This window comes from Electrophorus electricus, chromosome 10, assembly GCF_013358815.1.
Source record: "Electrophorus electricus isolate fEleEle1 chromosome 10, fEleEle1.pri, whole genome shotgun sequence".
NCBI classification, from domain to species: Eukaryota; Metazoa; Chordata; class Actinopteri; order Gymnotiformes; family Gymnotidae; genus Electrophorus; species Electrophorus electricus.
Window position 1 is genome coordinate 20,842,042 of NC_049544.1, and position 16,484 is coordinate 20,858,525.

At 42.8% G+C, this 16,484-nt stretch overlaps 2 protein-coding genes across 11 annotated transcripts in view; both read left to right on the forward strand.

The window, feature by feature from the left end:
* The first annotated feature begins 1,085 nt into the window (after positions 1–1,085).
* scgn (secretagogin, EF-hand calcium binding protein) lies at positions 1,086–11,805 on the forward strand. The gene is made up of 11 exons (XM_027025563.2): positions 1,086–1,237; positions 1,431–1,501; positions 2,786–2,878; positions 5,257–5,346; positions 5,491–5,547; positions 6,600–6,677; positions 7,967–8,022; positions 8,521–8,566; positions 8,703–8,762; positions 9,073–9,141; positions 9,387–11,805. The coding sequence occupies exons 1-11, from the start codon at positions 1,168–1,170 to the stop codon at positions 9,513–9,515; spliced, it is 819 nt and encodes a 272-aa protein (XP_026881364.1). The 5' UTR covers positions 1,086–1,167; the 3' UTR covers positions 9,516–11,805.
* A 1,660-nt stretch (positions 11,806–13,465) lies between these two features.
* Positions 13,466–16,484, forward strand: part of LOC113587060 (protein MTSS 1-like) — a 45,304-nt gene continuing 42,285 nt past the window's right edge. For all 10 annotated transcript variants that reach the window (XM_035530705.1, XM_027025559.2, XM_035530710.1 and 7 more), the window contains exon 1: positions 13,466–13,979. In XM_035530705.1, coding sequence (XP_035386598.1) covers positions 13,908–13,979 — 72 coding nt within the window. In that variant the 5' untranslated portion in view covers positions 13,466–13,907. The remainder of the gene's footprint in view (positions 13,980–16,484) is intronic.

Here is a 16,484-nt window from a genome sequence, read left to right on the forward strand (position 1 = left end):
TAGAAAGAAGAACCAGTGAGATAGGGTAAAGCCTCGTCAAAGAAGCGAAATCAATTAAAATGGAAGTAAAAGAAAGTAACTGAAAACATGAAGCAAAATGAAATGGCGAGGAACACTGGTGTGAATGGAAAGCGCTGATGGTGGACAAATGTTTTCAGAATAACCCCAAAGTTGCCTGCTTTCTGTCTGAAAGCTGCGTTATCATACCAATCTAGAAGTCTGTTAGCTAAAACAGACATGGGCATAGTTACAAATAACCTTTTTCGTATTTGGACCTATAAATCCCGGTGACGTAACCGAGATCAGCATACAGATGACGAACATTTTGACCAAATGTGCAATAACATAAAAAACAGGATTCTATTTGGTGTTTAACAGTGCAAACAGGAAAAATAAAATCATGCTACATCATAACTATCAATCAGGCTAACGGTCTAGGATAAAAACGCTTTTTAATATTGATAATGTAACCTTATGTCGACATGGAAAGTAGCAATAATGTTAGCAAATGTGGTACTACAGTGCAGAACAAGTAACAATAATATTCTCTATAATAGAAGCTAAAACCTATAGTTTTATTGATGATGAAACTAAATGAAATCTAAAATAAACCCACTCGCTTAACATATTGTGGCTTCTCGATGCGGTCTCAGCGCTAGAGGCCTCTAAATCTTTCACTGATCCTTTAACCACGAACCACGATCGCATTTCCCCCACATGGTGGCGATATGTAACCGGGCAAGTAATACGGGTGCAGATTTTCTTAATGAGCAAAATGTAGAAAAGTAAAGAAATTGCAATTGTGTCTAAAACATTAGAAAACATTCTTCTAAAAAGATGAATCAAATAAGACTGTTCGGGGGTTTTCGTAAAATTTATGGTATTCGGATTACTATTGTCATCTGAGATAGTGGAAGTGACCCTGGGTGACCGTAAATGCATTTTGACGCTCGCTTTGCTACGTTTTTATGATTGGGGTGTTTCGAAAATGAAAAGAGTTTATTCTTCATGATAAACGTGAGAGAGAAAAAGGTGCAGAGAGAAAAAAAAGAGGTGGGGTTTAGGGTTGCACCGTACGTCAGTCAAAAGCGGTGGTCTTGCGGTAGTGCCGCACCATTCCCCTCCGTCTGTGAAGAGCGTTAGCTGACTTCAGCTCCGACTTGAGAAATGGACTGCGCTTTTGATAATTTAGACGCTGCTGGATTTATGCAGATCTGGCAACACTTTGACGCAGACGGTGAGGACGAGTGACCATTTCAGCTACCTAATACGAGGAAGATTATTCGCAACACGTCCGTAAATACAGCAAACATAATATTTAAAAGTTTCGTCACGCCTTGTTTTGCGCACGTTTTGAAATGGGTGTAATGAATTTCAAATTGCTTAGCTGCTGACGCTTGCAAAATTATTTATAAACAACTGTGTTTCAGATAATGGCTACATTGAAGGAAAGGAGTTGGACGACTTTTTTCGTCATATGATGGCAAAATTGGGTCCCGGGGTATGTATAGCCCAGCCTATGCACAGATAACTATGGTTTTTTTCCCCCTGACATGCACCTCCGATAAATAAAACTTGAGTTCGGGTGCGCTCGCTCGCTCGCTCAGTCCTCTATAAGGACCCGTTGACGTACTGATTCTGGTAATACCCAGAATCTGCGGGGGGAAATAGCGTCTGCCCTTCTTGTGGTTGTAAAAACTTGTGTTCCAAAGTTGTGTCGTTAATGCGACATTTTAACCTGTTTACTACAACTTTGCTACAGAATACCGAGCAGTTCGGTCAAATGCAGTAATGGTGCAAAACACGCAATTATGCATCGCTGAATTTTCTTGAGGGATGTGCATAACCTTCACACTTTTTAATAGGAAGTAACACTATAAAGAGCTTCAGGAAGTTCGTCTTGGTTAGATTTGAAATAGATAGCACTTTTGAGTGTGTGATGACCTATATTCTCAGTACCCGCAACGTACACTTAGGCTTGGAAAGCAAAAGCTCTGCATTTAAGTGTTTCTTCCTGCTCCAACGCACCTGACTTGACTCAGCTAAAGAGCAAGCTTTCTGTGGGATAAATTTGACTGCATCCAGATTGTATGTTACCATACTAAACTGTATGTTTAAAGAGTACATCAATCAGATTTCCTGCCATCTTAAGTCATTTCATCTTACTAACGTTACACCAAATGCACTGACTCAGTACAGCGTCTAAAGCACGCCTCTCAGTAAGTACTCATGAAATGGTAACAGTAGTTTGTACTATGTAGTATGTGATCTTGGGTGTGCTAAAGCAGGTTTATGCACTCAGCCAACGTTCCCTGTGCACAGCACATTTGCAGTTCTCCCTGCTGTAACACGTGGCTTAATTAATTAGTTGGCTAACAAAGCCTTTGCATGGTACCGTTAGAGCAGGGAGATCTCTAAAATGTTCAGGGCAAGGATACTCCTTCACCAGCAGTGGCAGAAGGTGCTGTGCCGTGCACTTAAGCATCGCACTTAACTGAGATTGCACTGAACAGTACATTTAACTGAGGAGTGCACTGAAGAGTACACTTAATTGTGCAGTGCAATAAACAGTGCAGCGCTGTGGGCCCTACAGGGCTGGAGATGCCCAGTCCTCTTAGTGGCTTCTGCTTCTTGTGACATACAAGTGTCTGTGTGTGTGTGTGTGTGTGTGTGTGTGTGTGTGTGTGTGTGTGTGTGTGTGAGAGAGAGAGAGAGAGAGAGAGAGAGAGGTGTAAACAAAGGATAAGTGGTCATGGTAACTGGCTGGTCGTTCCTGCTTGTTCAGGATAAGATAACCGAGGAGAAGGTGCAGCAGCTGAAGACCAGATTCATGTCTGCCTATGATGTAACTACCGACGGACGCCTGCAGATCCAGGAGGTGTGTCCCTCCCTTTCACATCCTCACCTTCTAAACAGCAACTCTTAAACCAAAACAGGACAGAGGACACTCTGCCAATGGGTCACAAACGTCATGTTACAGGGGCCTTCAAGCTTATCTGCAGGAGACTGCCGAGAACGTAGGTTTTCATCTGAGCCAAGCACAGCACATGTAATAGTCCTACTTCCATCGGTATTCTAACAGCTTATTAGTCACATGAGTTTCTGCTGCTGCTTGATTGGTTGGAACTAAAACCTAGACACTGCCGTGATGCTGTTGGTCATGTAGAAATCATGTCATCTAATGATGTGCTAACACTGTGACTAATGTCAGCAAATAAAAAGGTCTGCTGTAGTGCATTGCAGTGTCAATGCTATGAAATGTTTGAAGGGACTGGAGACGGCGCCAAACCCCATAGATCCCATTTTTGGTTCTACAGTCTAAAAATGCCCACGTCAGGAACTGTCTTTCTGAGAAATAGCTTTATTCAAACTTGGAACACTAACCGGAGTTGGCCGTCTAAAGGATCTTTTAGAGCTTCCTGCTAGATTTCCCAGAAGAAGAACCCCATCATCTGTAGGAAGTGATGGCTGGCGATGGCGCCCCTCTACCTGTATGAGCAGACTTCCGTAGCCATTTCCTAAATAACCGTGTCTCTTACATTCCCTCCGTGTCCGTGACGTCAAACACAAAGTATCATAACATAGTCTCAACAGAGACTAGCTGGATGAGGTTTGTTTGTTTGTTTGTTTTTGTGTGTGTGTGGGGGGGTGTTGTTAGAGTTTACATTGTATCTGAGCTTAACAGGTAGGTAGGGCTGCCAGAGAAGTGTTGGTGATCACTGTTCTAACAGATCTCCTATTGAAATAAGCATCAGAAAGACCCAGTAATAATACAGTCCAGAAGTATAGGTCCCAGTTAACAGTCTTAACTGTTTAATTAAGACTGTATAATTCTGCATTTATATATAATTGAGACCACCATACAGATGATGACATATATATGCAGAATTAAACAGTCTTAATTAAACAGTCATCATCTGTATGGTCTCAATTAGCAGACAAAGTGCATGATTAGTTTGTAATGACACCCTCAGATGTCTCACGAAATAGCAGGTCTTTATGTAGTCTGTAGCTGTCTGTAGCTGTTTGGCATTCTGTAAAGTCTCTCATGCCTATTTGCATACCTGAGAAAAGGTGTCAGTTCCAAACATTACCATGGGTCTCACAGCAACTGGCGTTGCATTGGTCTTTGATATTCCGATGTATGTAAACACAAACATCCTACCAACGCTAACACCCATGGCGAGGTTCTTTCATCTGGTGATGCAGCTGTGCGTCCCTTAACGGGAATGTGCAGTCAGTTTCATTTGTTGGAAGCAACAGGGTAAGCAACACCCGAAACCCAACCCAAAAGACCATGGAGATCTGTGTCTGCGTACCAGCCATGAGCGGGGCTTAATAAAAAAGCCTGGCTGATAAAGTGCAGATGGTTATTATGGAAGAGGCTGAAGGGCAGACGTGGGAGAAGCTCCAGAGGGCTCTCTCTATATTCCTGCCGCGATGGGCTCTTGGCTGTGGTTATGAGATATGTGCTAGAACCACTGGCATGGTGAATAGTGCTGATCATATGCCAAGTGTAATGGAGGACAAATGTAATTAAGCCAACAGGACAATGCAAACAGGACAATTCTCTGTCTCCTTCTCACTCCATCTCTCTGAGTTATGCTTCAGAGCCAATATGTAATTGCAAATATGTCTCTCTTTGCTGTTCATGACCCTACCGAGGGCAGGACTAACAGGAAAGGACACAAGTGTGTCATCGGGTCAGAACCGCTGTCTGAAGAGCGGCTCCGAGTCCTGGAGGTGCAGGTGGTTGTGGGTGGCATACACTGTTCTTGTTGTTACATAAGTATTGGCTCCTAAACAATGCAGCAATTCAGTATGAATATGTGAAACGCAAAGATGTTTGTGTTTCTGAACCACGTTTGCTGAGTTAGGGGTTGTTTTGGGGGTTTACCAGCAGAGGGTGACTGTTATCAGACTGTTGGGGGTGGGGAAATGGATGGTGGGCTTGTTGCCTGGTGACCGTCTCTTCTTCAGTCAGTGAAATGTCCTTTGTGAAGAGTTTGGTCCTCCAGTACCTACCTGTTTCTGCAACACTGAGGCTTCTTAATCTGCATTTAAAACATTTAGCTTGAGAGATAATGTGCACCAGATGATAAGAAGACCTACTCAAGGAAAAGGTCTGGCCCCAGGGCTGGCGCTGGAATTCATTTCAGTGACACTGACCATTCACTTGTGACAGTGCTTCCTATGTGCCCTTTTGTACTTCATATTGTTGTTTGTGTCTGTGCTTTGGGTTCTTGCGTGCTTTAGCTGGCTAATATGATCTTGCCGGAGGATGAGAACTTCCTGTTGATATTCCACCGAGAGGCTCCTCTGGACAGCAGCGTGGAGTTCATGAAGGTGAAGCCCCGCCCCCTTCTTCTCTTCCTCCTCGTCAGCAGTGCTAATGCTAACCTTGCAGACGCAGCAGCTGCAGGGCCAACGGCTTGTCTGGCTCGATCGGTATAGCATGTGGATGATGCTACTTCCTTTTTTTCACCGTAGATCTGGAGAAAGTATGATGCCGACAGCAGCGGGTACATTTCGGCACTGGAACTGAAGGTTGTTACATGGCAGCTGCTGTACTCATTCATTTCAGACGTCACTGAATGTGATCAAACATGTCATCTCTGTCACAGCATAGATTGCTCTGGGTTCGAAATAGCCTACTACGTTACTACTTGCGTAATGACAGGGCCCAAAATCAGCATGCCGTGTGCGAACGAAATAAAAGTTTCGAGTACACAAAAGAGCCCCAGATGGCATACTATTCCAGCCATAGCTGTCTTCATGATGTACCGCATCCATCGTGTAGCGGTTGTAGAAAATCTTTCGCAAGTGGGCGGAACGTTCATAATATGGTATGTGTTTGTCACATACTGGATACTGTAGTGCATGCTACTATGGGGTCCAGTATGCAGTACTCAGTATATACTGAGTGCGTTATGCAGTGTACAGTATGAAGTAGGCTATTTCAAACAAAGCCATGGAAAATCAGTAGTTCATGCATCCTTTCCTTGAACAGACTAAACCATTATAAAGTAATGTAAAGCTCTATAGGAGTGTTGCATTACACTACGTCCCCTGTGTGTTGCATGAAAATGCGTCCCTTGTGGACTTTTCTTTAAGTTCCCCTCTCGTGCTAGTAATGCCTTGCCACAACTTTTTCCAAGGTTCCCAGGGAACGCTTAGTCACGGCCCAGTGCCTCCCCCTAACCTCGCTCTGACCTCACCCAAAACTTTTCCCCAAACCCGAAGAGGCAAAGTCAGTCGATATTGTGTTGGGGAGCTTTTATCTGACATGACGTTAGGGGTTATCATGGCATTGGAGGTTCTTTCGCCAGAATCCTTCCTGTAGTTTAGTTAAGGGGACTAACATCACTTTCAGTAGTCAGGATATGACTGCACTTTCAGCCAAATTATCCAACCAATTATCCACTTGCTAGAAATGTTTGATTGCAATCAAATACCAAACTGGTTAGCTGTAGATCATCTGAAAACATGACAAACTGTTATTTATTTATTTATTTGACAAATGCAAGACATTGCTAAAGTAGTAGAGATTTCTAATTTTTTAAAAGGAATTTCAAAAGTTGATGTTGTTGTTGTTGCAGAACTTCCTGCAGGAACTGTTTAAACAGCACAAAAAGAATCTGCCCTCTAACAAGTTGGACGAGTACACCGATGCTATGGTAACTGATACTATGGTAACCCTGCAATGGTTGTCTTCATGCTATCGTAACCCTGGTCTGGATGTTTCCTGTCATTTAGTGATGCTCTCTGGGAACTCCTCTTACTAAACGAGTCACCCAGATATTCACTGGGAACCTTTCTACTAGTGGGATAAGAGTTACGTGAGAGGGTATCTTTCCTCTCTCATCTGATCAGAGAATTGTAAGCTAGGCTGGGTGATTTCTTTGAACGTGAAGGCTGTTAAATGCTCTTCCAGAGCTGCCATCTGCAGCAGTGCACGACGGTCGACGGTCGCCTGTGTTGACGTGAGCCTTTCAAAGTGAGCGCGTGACGATTGACGTTCTCGTCTAGTGATTTACATTTTGTGCCGACATATACGACTGTCGGCGAGTACGCCGGCGCGCTGCTGGTAGCCGCGAGTCGCGTCCTGCGCACCCTGTTCTCGTTCGCTGCAGGAGGCTCCTTAAAACTCCTCTCTCTTCTTTCCGTCATTAATCTGTCAATTTCAGCAGGAATTTGTGTGTGACCCACGGTAGATGGACAGTTAGGCCATTCGGTTTAAACCCAGACAGCTGTCAGGATTAACTGCAGAACGTACTTGCCACCTGTAGTATAGAAGTCACAGGACGTTTTATGTACAACCCCATTTCAGAGCAGAGATAAAGATACAGGTATTAAATGTGGCAGGTGTGAAGTTCTCTTTAACTTCATGGTCATGGTTTCTTTTCATACCCAGCGTGTTGTAGAACAGGAACAAAATAAGAGGAAACCATCACCTTCCATTTTCCTACAGACCGTGCTGCTGAAGACCCACCCAACCTTATTTTATTATGGAGTCTGATGGTGTACCTTTTCCTTCTGTGTTTGTCTGTGAGGTAGAGAGAAAAATGGAGAGTGTGTGTGGAGGGGGGAGGGGTACGTACGCGTCACGACGGCAGCTGGGTGGGTGGAGCAAGGTTAGATCGGAGGGTGGTGCATGGCACCTGATCATGCTGCTCCATCTCTGGAGCTGCTAAATAATCCCCAGCTTTGCTGCACCAACGCGAACGTTTGGAGGCAGCCACTCAGTCCAGGGCCTGGCCCCTCCCAGGCGCGCTTACTCCCCAGAGAGAGGCCCTGGCTCATGGGCACATGATGAGAGGCGAAGGTGGATGGGTTCAGTGACGGGCTGTGTGTTGGGAAGATGCGGTTAGCGGCCTGTGCAGCGTGGGCAGCAAAACCGATCATATGCGTATTATAACATGTACTCTTATAATATAGAGTGCTGTTATTCCTTTTTTTTCTACAGATGAACATATTTGACAAAAACAAAGATGGCCGGTTGGATCTCAATGATTTGGCCCGGTAAGATGTGTTCTAAACCTACCACTGTGTGTGTGTGTGTGTGTGTGTGTGTGTACACATTGTGCACATTGGTGCTTTTCTTTCTCTGGGTTTTGTGGATTGACATTGGAAGAATGATGAAAGTACTATATGTATATTGTTGCAAAATGAGCCCGAATATCACAAAAAACAAAAACAACAGAGATCACAAAAGAGATGAGTAATGTTTATTAATGTTCATGAATATTAATGTTTCATCAGTGAAAAGATGCAAATTGGTAGGAAAGCTGTTTGCTAATTTTCCTTTATTTACTCTTCTTGTTTGTTTTCTCTGTTGAGATACTGAAAGCTCAAAGCAGGAAAATGCATTGTTCTGTGTTAGGGGACTGAGAGATTTGATCCCAAATAATATTAAAAGTCATTTTCACCAGCCAGTTCTAGTTTAGATACTGGATTGTTGTTTTCTTTCTTAATGCATTTAATGATAGCAGCGGTGTAATCGCATTGCTCTGCCTCCAGGATCTTGGCATTGCGGGAAAACTTCCTGTTACAGTTCAAGATAGACGTCTGTATCTGCCTGACATATCGCAACACATGCATACCTCTCAGAAATTTGACCAGACGTGCTCATCTCCAACGCATTTCCCTTGTGTCTGCCCCCCACCCCGTTGCGCTGCCCCACCCATCTCCACCCCATTCAGGCGAACAGCCAAGCTGAGAGGAAGCGAGACTTCGAGAAGATCTTCGCCCATTATGATGTCGTAAGTGTCCCGAAGGCGGCGCAGGGTTTGCCTGGGTGTCCTACGCGGTGGGGGCGTTTCCACTTTTTGCCAGTTGACAGTGCGTTCACGCCCCGTCCAGGGGCGTGTCTCTCACGGCTGACCAAGCGAGGAGCTGCGAATGAAACTCCTTTAAAGTGCTGTGATTAAACCCAGTGAAACCACCAACCAAAAAAACAAAAAAACCTTGGCTATTTTTAATTGATCAAGCCTGGAGTGTGCAGAAGGTTTTACTTAACACTCGCCCACTTTGCAGCCAGACAGTCATGTAAAGAGATCACTGTTCTTTCAGAGTAAGACAGGTGCTCTCGAAGGTCCGGAGGTGGATGGATTTGTCAAAGACATGATGGAGCTGGTCAGGGTGAGTGGACTTAAGGCTAATACAACACTAACAGCCAGTTAATCATTATAGAGCTAAATCTAGAGTGTGTAGCTTGAATAATCTAACCCTTCTCCTGTGCGAATGGTGTGTATGCGTGTGAATATTAAGCATCGGTACAGGTGTTCCAGAGGCTGTGGCCATGAATCTAATTATGTTTCTCATTTAACTCCTTCTCTCTCTGTCACCTCCCTTTCGCTGTCTCTGGCCCTCTCTCTCTTTCTCAGCCCAGCATCAGCGGGCCTGAGCTGGATCAGTTCCGGGTCGTGCTTCTGCGCCACTGTGACACTAATAAAGACGGAAAGATCCAGAAGAACGAGCTGGCCCTTTGCCTCGGGATGAAACCCAAACCTTAGACAGCACACGTTGCTATGGTGAAGCAGTGTGTAGTGATGATACAAAACTGCAGTGACACGTGAATATTCGGCAATGTGAGATGTAGGCTGATTATTATGTATTTGAATATCGTTATATTAAAAATTATATAGTTGTGTTGTAGGTTAGGATGTGGATTGGCATTGTTGTAAGGCCACCTTACAGGACACATATGATAGGCTGAAAGGATTTTCAGGACACATGAGATAGGCTGAAAGGATTTAGACTGAATACATGGACTGGCTCAATCAGTGTCCAGATAAAAGACTATAATTAATTCCCTAAATGTAACAGAACTTAATGAATCCCCTGAATGAAACCAAACAATGAATTTCCTGAATGCAACTGTCCCTTAATGAATTTTCCAAACGTATCTGGTTTATTTAACTCGCACTTTTTCAAAGATAAGACATGAACGTGGCATACCATCCTGGTGTGGATTTATTATGCTGAGATGTGTGTGGATTAAAGAATTGACTTAAGGACAATGTTTGGAGTCAGACTTTAAGCAGAAACAAGGACAACTGTTCAAAAGCTTCCCTCTAGGCTGAACCGCCTCCATATTCCCTCTGCGCTGGACGTACACCTAATGATGCATTATATTTCTACTAGTGCCGGGAAACCAGTGCGTGAGGTGACCACTGACTGGCTATGAGACAGAGAATCTCTGCTTTCTGATGGTGTGTGTATGCGAGTGAAAGCAATTTTGCGCCAGCTGTTAACCTGTTGAAAGGCGCAGGCTCTGCCCAGGGGCTGTTTACAGTGTCTCTTAGACGGTTAGTACTCATAGAGGCCTAGTATACCAGCTGCCCCAAGGTAAACATAAACAAAGGTAGATGGGGTGTGTGTAGAGATGTATATACATTCTGTATATTGCAAACTTATAATTATTGATGTGACTCGTGGATCCATAATTGTGAAGCCAGAGACAATTTCAACGTACTGGAAATAGCTGCTTGAAGATTTAAACTACGCTGTTGTGTTTTGAAAATATTACTGAAAGCCATGATTTCTTGCCCTAGAATTTAATTCTGTCAATTGCACCGAACAAGCAAGATGCATCGACTCGATAATAGGTTCCATTTCGGTATTTTAAAAGAAGCAAGAAAAGAATTTGAAGAAAATAGAGGAAAAAAAAAAAATTCAGTGAGTCAGCGGTCATAGTTTCGCCGAGAGAGCACGTATCCATAGAAACCTGTCGGGAGAAAAGGATGCAAGGACGCACGGTCTAATTTAAACCCGGGTGAATCTCTTTTAAAGGAAAAAGTATCTTTAGCTCAAAAGAAAAGCAGAAATTTTTCTCTACAACAGCTGTAGCTGTAAAGACGGCGCCTGGTTGAATTTCTGAATCAACAGGCTAGATTGCAATTCGCGTTCAGCCTATCATTGGGTCCGTAGAGTCGACTGGAAAGTTCTCGACCTTCTGTGCTGTCCTATTTCAGACCATGACGTGACATACAGCCACATATTGTATTGTATAATTATTGTATAATTATAATGGACAAGAGATATGTTTGATAGCGCGTTTGGGACCACGCACTGGTGTACCGCCCCATTTCCTATTACCGGACATCGATGCCTCATGTGTTGAATATACGTAGAAGGTTTAAATGTATCTTAGATTCACGAATCTGTTCACTTATATTAATTGGACTGAATGGAGTGGCAAAAAACCGACTCCAGATCCGCACATAAATATTGCTGTACTTGTGTGTGTGTGTTTGTTAGCACTTCTAATTATTTAGCGCGCACCAGTCGGTGACAAGGTACTGGTTCCCGCAGAGAGAAACCGCTTGTCTGTCTCCCTGCAGATTATATGAACTATAATCGGTCATTCTCACAGACCATCTAATGTGCAATCCAAGTGCGTTTTCTGCGCGGCAACCCATACGTCATTGTTTCAGTTCTGATCCCGCAGGCGCCACGTGTCCGGGCGGCCCCGCGTCTATAAACACGTGCGACGCCAGTGAAACAGCTCGTGCATCGCGTTGCTCGGTCACTTCCTGTGCTAAATGTCTGCCCGTGCCCATTTTAATGATGGCTGATGGCACAGTCCCAAAGGCAGCTTACTGCGATGATAAGCTGTTTGACTTTCAGCGCCTTTTCACAATGAGCCTAATAAAACGTAATGCACTGCGAAACATGCTCCGTTTATTTAGAGAGGAGGTTTACAATACTGTTACAATTAAAATTTTAATTACTTTGCCATTTCCTGCAATGTTGCATCACTGTACCCGCTGCCTTTCGTATAAACATAACATTTGCGATGAATATTTGATTAATGTTTTTATAGTATCAGTTTCTAAGTATTGCTGTTAAATGAATTGTCATTGTTTATTTTTATTTACATGCGCCAGAGTGAGTTTTTTGTGATTTTGACTTTTTTTTTTTTGTTTGTTTTAGGCACGTCCTAAATCAAAATTTATGAAGCCTGTCAATTCAGTGCGTATAAGGTGTTAGGGCGCCCTCTTGTGGTATAGAATAGTAACAAGGGAACACAAATGGTCCAGTTATACACCTACCTATTTGTTGCCTGAACTAAATGTGAGTCTTTCAGCGGAGAAAAAGTGCTTTAAAAAGTTAACCTACAGTATATGAAAAATAGAACGTTACTCAAAATGATTATATACATAGGTAAACAGTAACATAATGCATATGGACATTAAACAACTGAATAATAGTCGCTTTTCATAAACTTGTAATTAAAAAGTTACATTTGTTAAAAAATGTAATTTATCCACTCTTAATCTTAGTCTACTCTCTTAGTCTACTCTCATATACACGTTTTAGTGATTAGTATAGTAATTCGATTGCTTACAAATATTGCTTCAATCTGCATAAATAAATTAATACAACTTTACAAAATAATGCATAGATCAGTTTTAGGAGATTATTCATAAGCAGTACATTGCACTTTTCAATATACTTGCGTACATGAGAGAAAATGTAGCCATGAAAGGGAAAGCAAGAGGGGAACTTGTGAACGTGAATGTTGTGAACGTGGCCTTTGAGTTGCTTGGGTAGTGGAATGACTTTACCCCATTCTTACCACGAGATGGCGCCAACATAAAGTTGTTAGTCAATTGCATCGTCTGGCGAAGATCAAACGATATGAAAATACTATTTCGTCAATGAAGCTCTGAAATGAATTTTAAACGATGTATAAATTCAATGCAATTAAATAATACAAAAGAAAGAATAAACTGCATAATAAAACGTTCATTAATTATTACAAGCTTTAGTTTCGTTGTATTTGTCCAATGACAATAAAGATGTTCTGTTCTATTTTGATCGTGTAAGATAATACATAAGAGCTGTTAGTTTGTAAATGTCACATATAGGAATCAGTTAAATAAACAGATAAACAAATAAGCATTTGGTATTAATAATTTCTCATTATATATATTATTCAAATTATTCATACCGAATGCTTTTTTATACACTCGTTCAGTTGACGAATAAGATGTAATTTTTGGCCTATACACGAGCTCCAAGATAGTGTTCTGTCCTGGCTCCTAGATGGTGGAATGAGATTGTCCTTGCAGTCCTTAAATGACCTTGCTGTTATATTGTCTAACTGAAACTCTAGTACTTATTGTAGGGAATTGTTTATTACACGGATGTACTTATTGTTTATTGCACTTAGAAAATGATAAGATAGGCCTTATGTATTTTGTACTTCTAGGCATCAGCAGCGATTCCTGTATTTCTACAGCATTCTAGTTAAATTGTATATTGGACTCTAATCTACTGTACTGCACTAGGATGTATTCTATGAGTAAATGACAAAGCACTTTTATAAGTCGCCCGGGATAAGAGCGTAAGTTCAGCCAGGGAGCCTCAGTAAAGACAAGGCTAGCCATTTAAGGGGCGGGGCGTGACGATAGCGGGGGCGCGCTTGTAAGGTGCCGCGCACAGACACGAGCAGCGAATTGTTGTTATCAGCTGCTGCGAGTTGAAGCGTACTTGTTGAAATTTCCCTGCTGCGGTCCAGAGAAACACACACACACACACACACACGTTTTAACCCAAACATTTTTAAACTCGTCGTTTTCGGACCTCTGTGGACTGACGCCAGTTATGTTTATTAGGACGGAGTTATGGGACGTGATTTAAAGAGGGCTTTAAGTCTCGCCGCCCAACGGTTTTCCCTCAGCCGCGACAGCTCGACCGCTCGAGGTTCTCCGCCACATACCGACGCTGTGTCCGGATTTTGGCCCGCTGGATATTCACAACCGACTGGGAAGTTTTTCGTTTTTTCCCCCCGCTGTACCGGTCGGGAACAGAACAGGCGACGATAAGTACAGTCAGTCAGTCTGTGGCCGGCCACCTTTGGACCAGCGAGCCGCATTTTTACCCGGTTGTTTCGGAAAATGGAGGCTGTTATAGAGAAGGAGTGCAGTGCCCTCGGGGGTCTCTTTCAGGCTATTATCGCCGATATGAAGGTAAATCTCAAAATGTTTGACGTTTAGTGTTTATTTTCTAGTTTTCCTTTCGGCTTTACTTTGGTAATTAGCTGTCTAACTAACTTGGTTATCTGACTACCTCTAACTGGTAAGCTACGTTAAGCACTGCTTACAGCGAACCAGCTGCTTAGTTGGAATTGTTTTATTGTTTACTACATTGAAAAAAATAATTAAAATGGCCCTATAAAACAACGCTTAGTTATGTTATTAGCTGGTTAAATGATGGGGCAAAAGAAGGTAAGCTATTTGGCCATTGCCCTTAACAGATTGAGTCAGGCAGTATAAACATGAACTGTATTCTTATAATGTTAGCTAACCTAGCTAGCTTGCTAACTAAGGTTATTTAGATTGGGCTGTGTGGTTGAAGTTGGTGTTTGGTCTCGTCTTTCGCATTTTCAACTGAATAGACAAAAAACACTGACCTCTTTTTCAGCATCTTAAAATGACTAACGCCAGCTTTTCGCGTAGTGCTGGCTGTTATAAGAGACCTCCATCCACTTTAAGTCATCTTTGTCGCAGACGTTGATCAGTAACTAGAATAAAGGACTGTCTAACGCTAGATAATACCAGATTATCGTTACTACTGTAAACGAGTGTGAATTTAAGATCACATACTCAAGTACTGTAAACCAGTGTGAATTTACCCACACATACTTAAGTACTGTGGCCTGAAACGCACCTGTTTTACAGTCAAGCAAAAAAAAAAAAAATCAGTCCAGGAATTCAGTTGACCTCAAAGGTCTCGAAAATCTGACATGCTGGACGGAGCTAAATGCGGAGGAATGGCAGTTGTCGTTAGAGGCAGACGGCGTGTGTCTGAGGGCATTAAGGGTTAGTTGGAGTTAGCTTCTTGTCTCTGCATGAGAGTTGTTTGGTTTAATAATGCATGTTCGGATTTGTGCTGTCATATGCATTAAGGAATCGCTCAGTAAGTCAGTTCAGTACCGAACACACTGCTGAGTATAAAATGCTGGTTCAACATGCGACCTGCCTAAAATAGGTTTAATCTTTGTTGTAATTAACTATTAAATTAACTTTCTGTTAAATATGAAACAATTTGGAAGTTCACTGTATTGTGTGTGCGCTGTTGAGCACTGACTATTCACCCATAAATAGTATTTGTGATGCATGTTTGTGGTCACAAGATATCTCAAGAAATGTTCCAGTGTGGGGTGAATGGAATTTTTTTTCATCCAGTCATTGCAAAATTAATAAACATAATCCTGGATGGAAAAAAGGCTGTCACAAAGTGACTCAACGACGCATCCCGTGCTTGCTGTTGTGTGTCGCTGCTCCATTGTTGTCACCAATGTGTTGCATAACCCGGCAGGGGTCTACTTTCCAGGCTCCTGAAATATTCATCAGGTTATTGCGAAGAGTCCCAGGCCCGCATTCACTAAGAATGGGAGACAGGGAGCACTGAATTAGGATCAGGTGTCTGCCTGTTCTCATTACCCGGTTATGCTGTGCTCAGTTGCTCTGTTGCAGAAATTAAGATCTTGGCGTTCATATGGCTTATGACTTCAGTCCCAGACCATTATAGTAGTGTAGTTTACAACAAGTATAACTCTCACGTTTGGCAGTTTGTGTTTCTCAGAGTAGTCGGTGGAGACCCTCAGATTGTCCATGATTTTGCTGTATCTCAGCTCCCAGCAGGACTGAACCAAGCTGTCAACAACACTGAATATCCTACTTGGTGCAGTTGTGCAGGCAGATGGGAGGGAACATAAATGTGGACTGGATTGGGAAGTGCTGATTTGGGATGCATTTTCCCCACTCTTGACTCACAAAGGTCTTTTAGGTGGTGTAATGAGGTTGCACTGTTCTCGGATCAGCAGGCCATGTACACATCAAATTATGGGACACCATTACAAAAGAAGCTCCCCTGGCATAGCAGGTGTTCTTTCTGCCCCTCTCTCTCTCTCTCTCTCTCTCTCTCTCTTCCTCTGTGTGTCAGCTACCCTTAAGGAGATTGAATTGCTTGGCCTCACATTCCTGAAGCCACAGACACAAACAGCCTTTGCCAGTCATCCTCGCTCCTGTCAGGTATCTTTGCAGGGAAAGTCAAAATCATCTTTTGTTTGTTCTTAAGGGTAATTCCCATATGGTCCCAGGGACCTTAAATGAAACCTTATACTGTTATGAAGTCAGTGGAACCACCATGAGCCATTGTGTAAAATGTGTACAGCGCCATGCTACGTGCCATAACGGAGTTACTGACTGTTGGTTCTTGCACGTAGAGCTCTGTCCTGTGAATGTAAGCAGGCTGGCAGCCCCTTCGACCTGCTGTTTCAGCTGTGTGCAGCACATCGCATGGCCAGGTCTTGATCTAGGGTGTTTTGTAAAACCAAAGGATATTTGGGCTACTAAACGGGTCATAGTGGTCCAATGTTAATGTAATAATGTTGTTTGGCCATAATGCTTGTTTTATTTCGCTTCTTGTTTTCATTTTCCTTTTCGAATTCTTGTTTCATAATGCTCGCA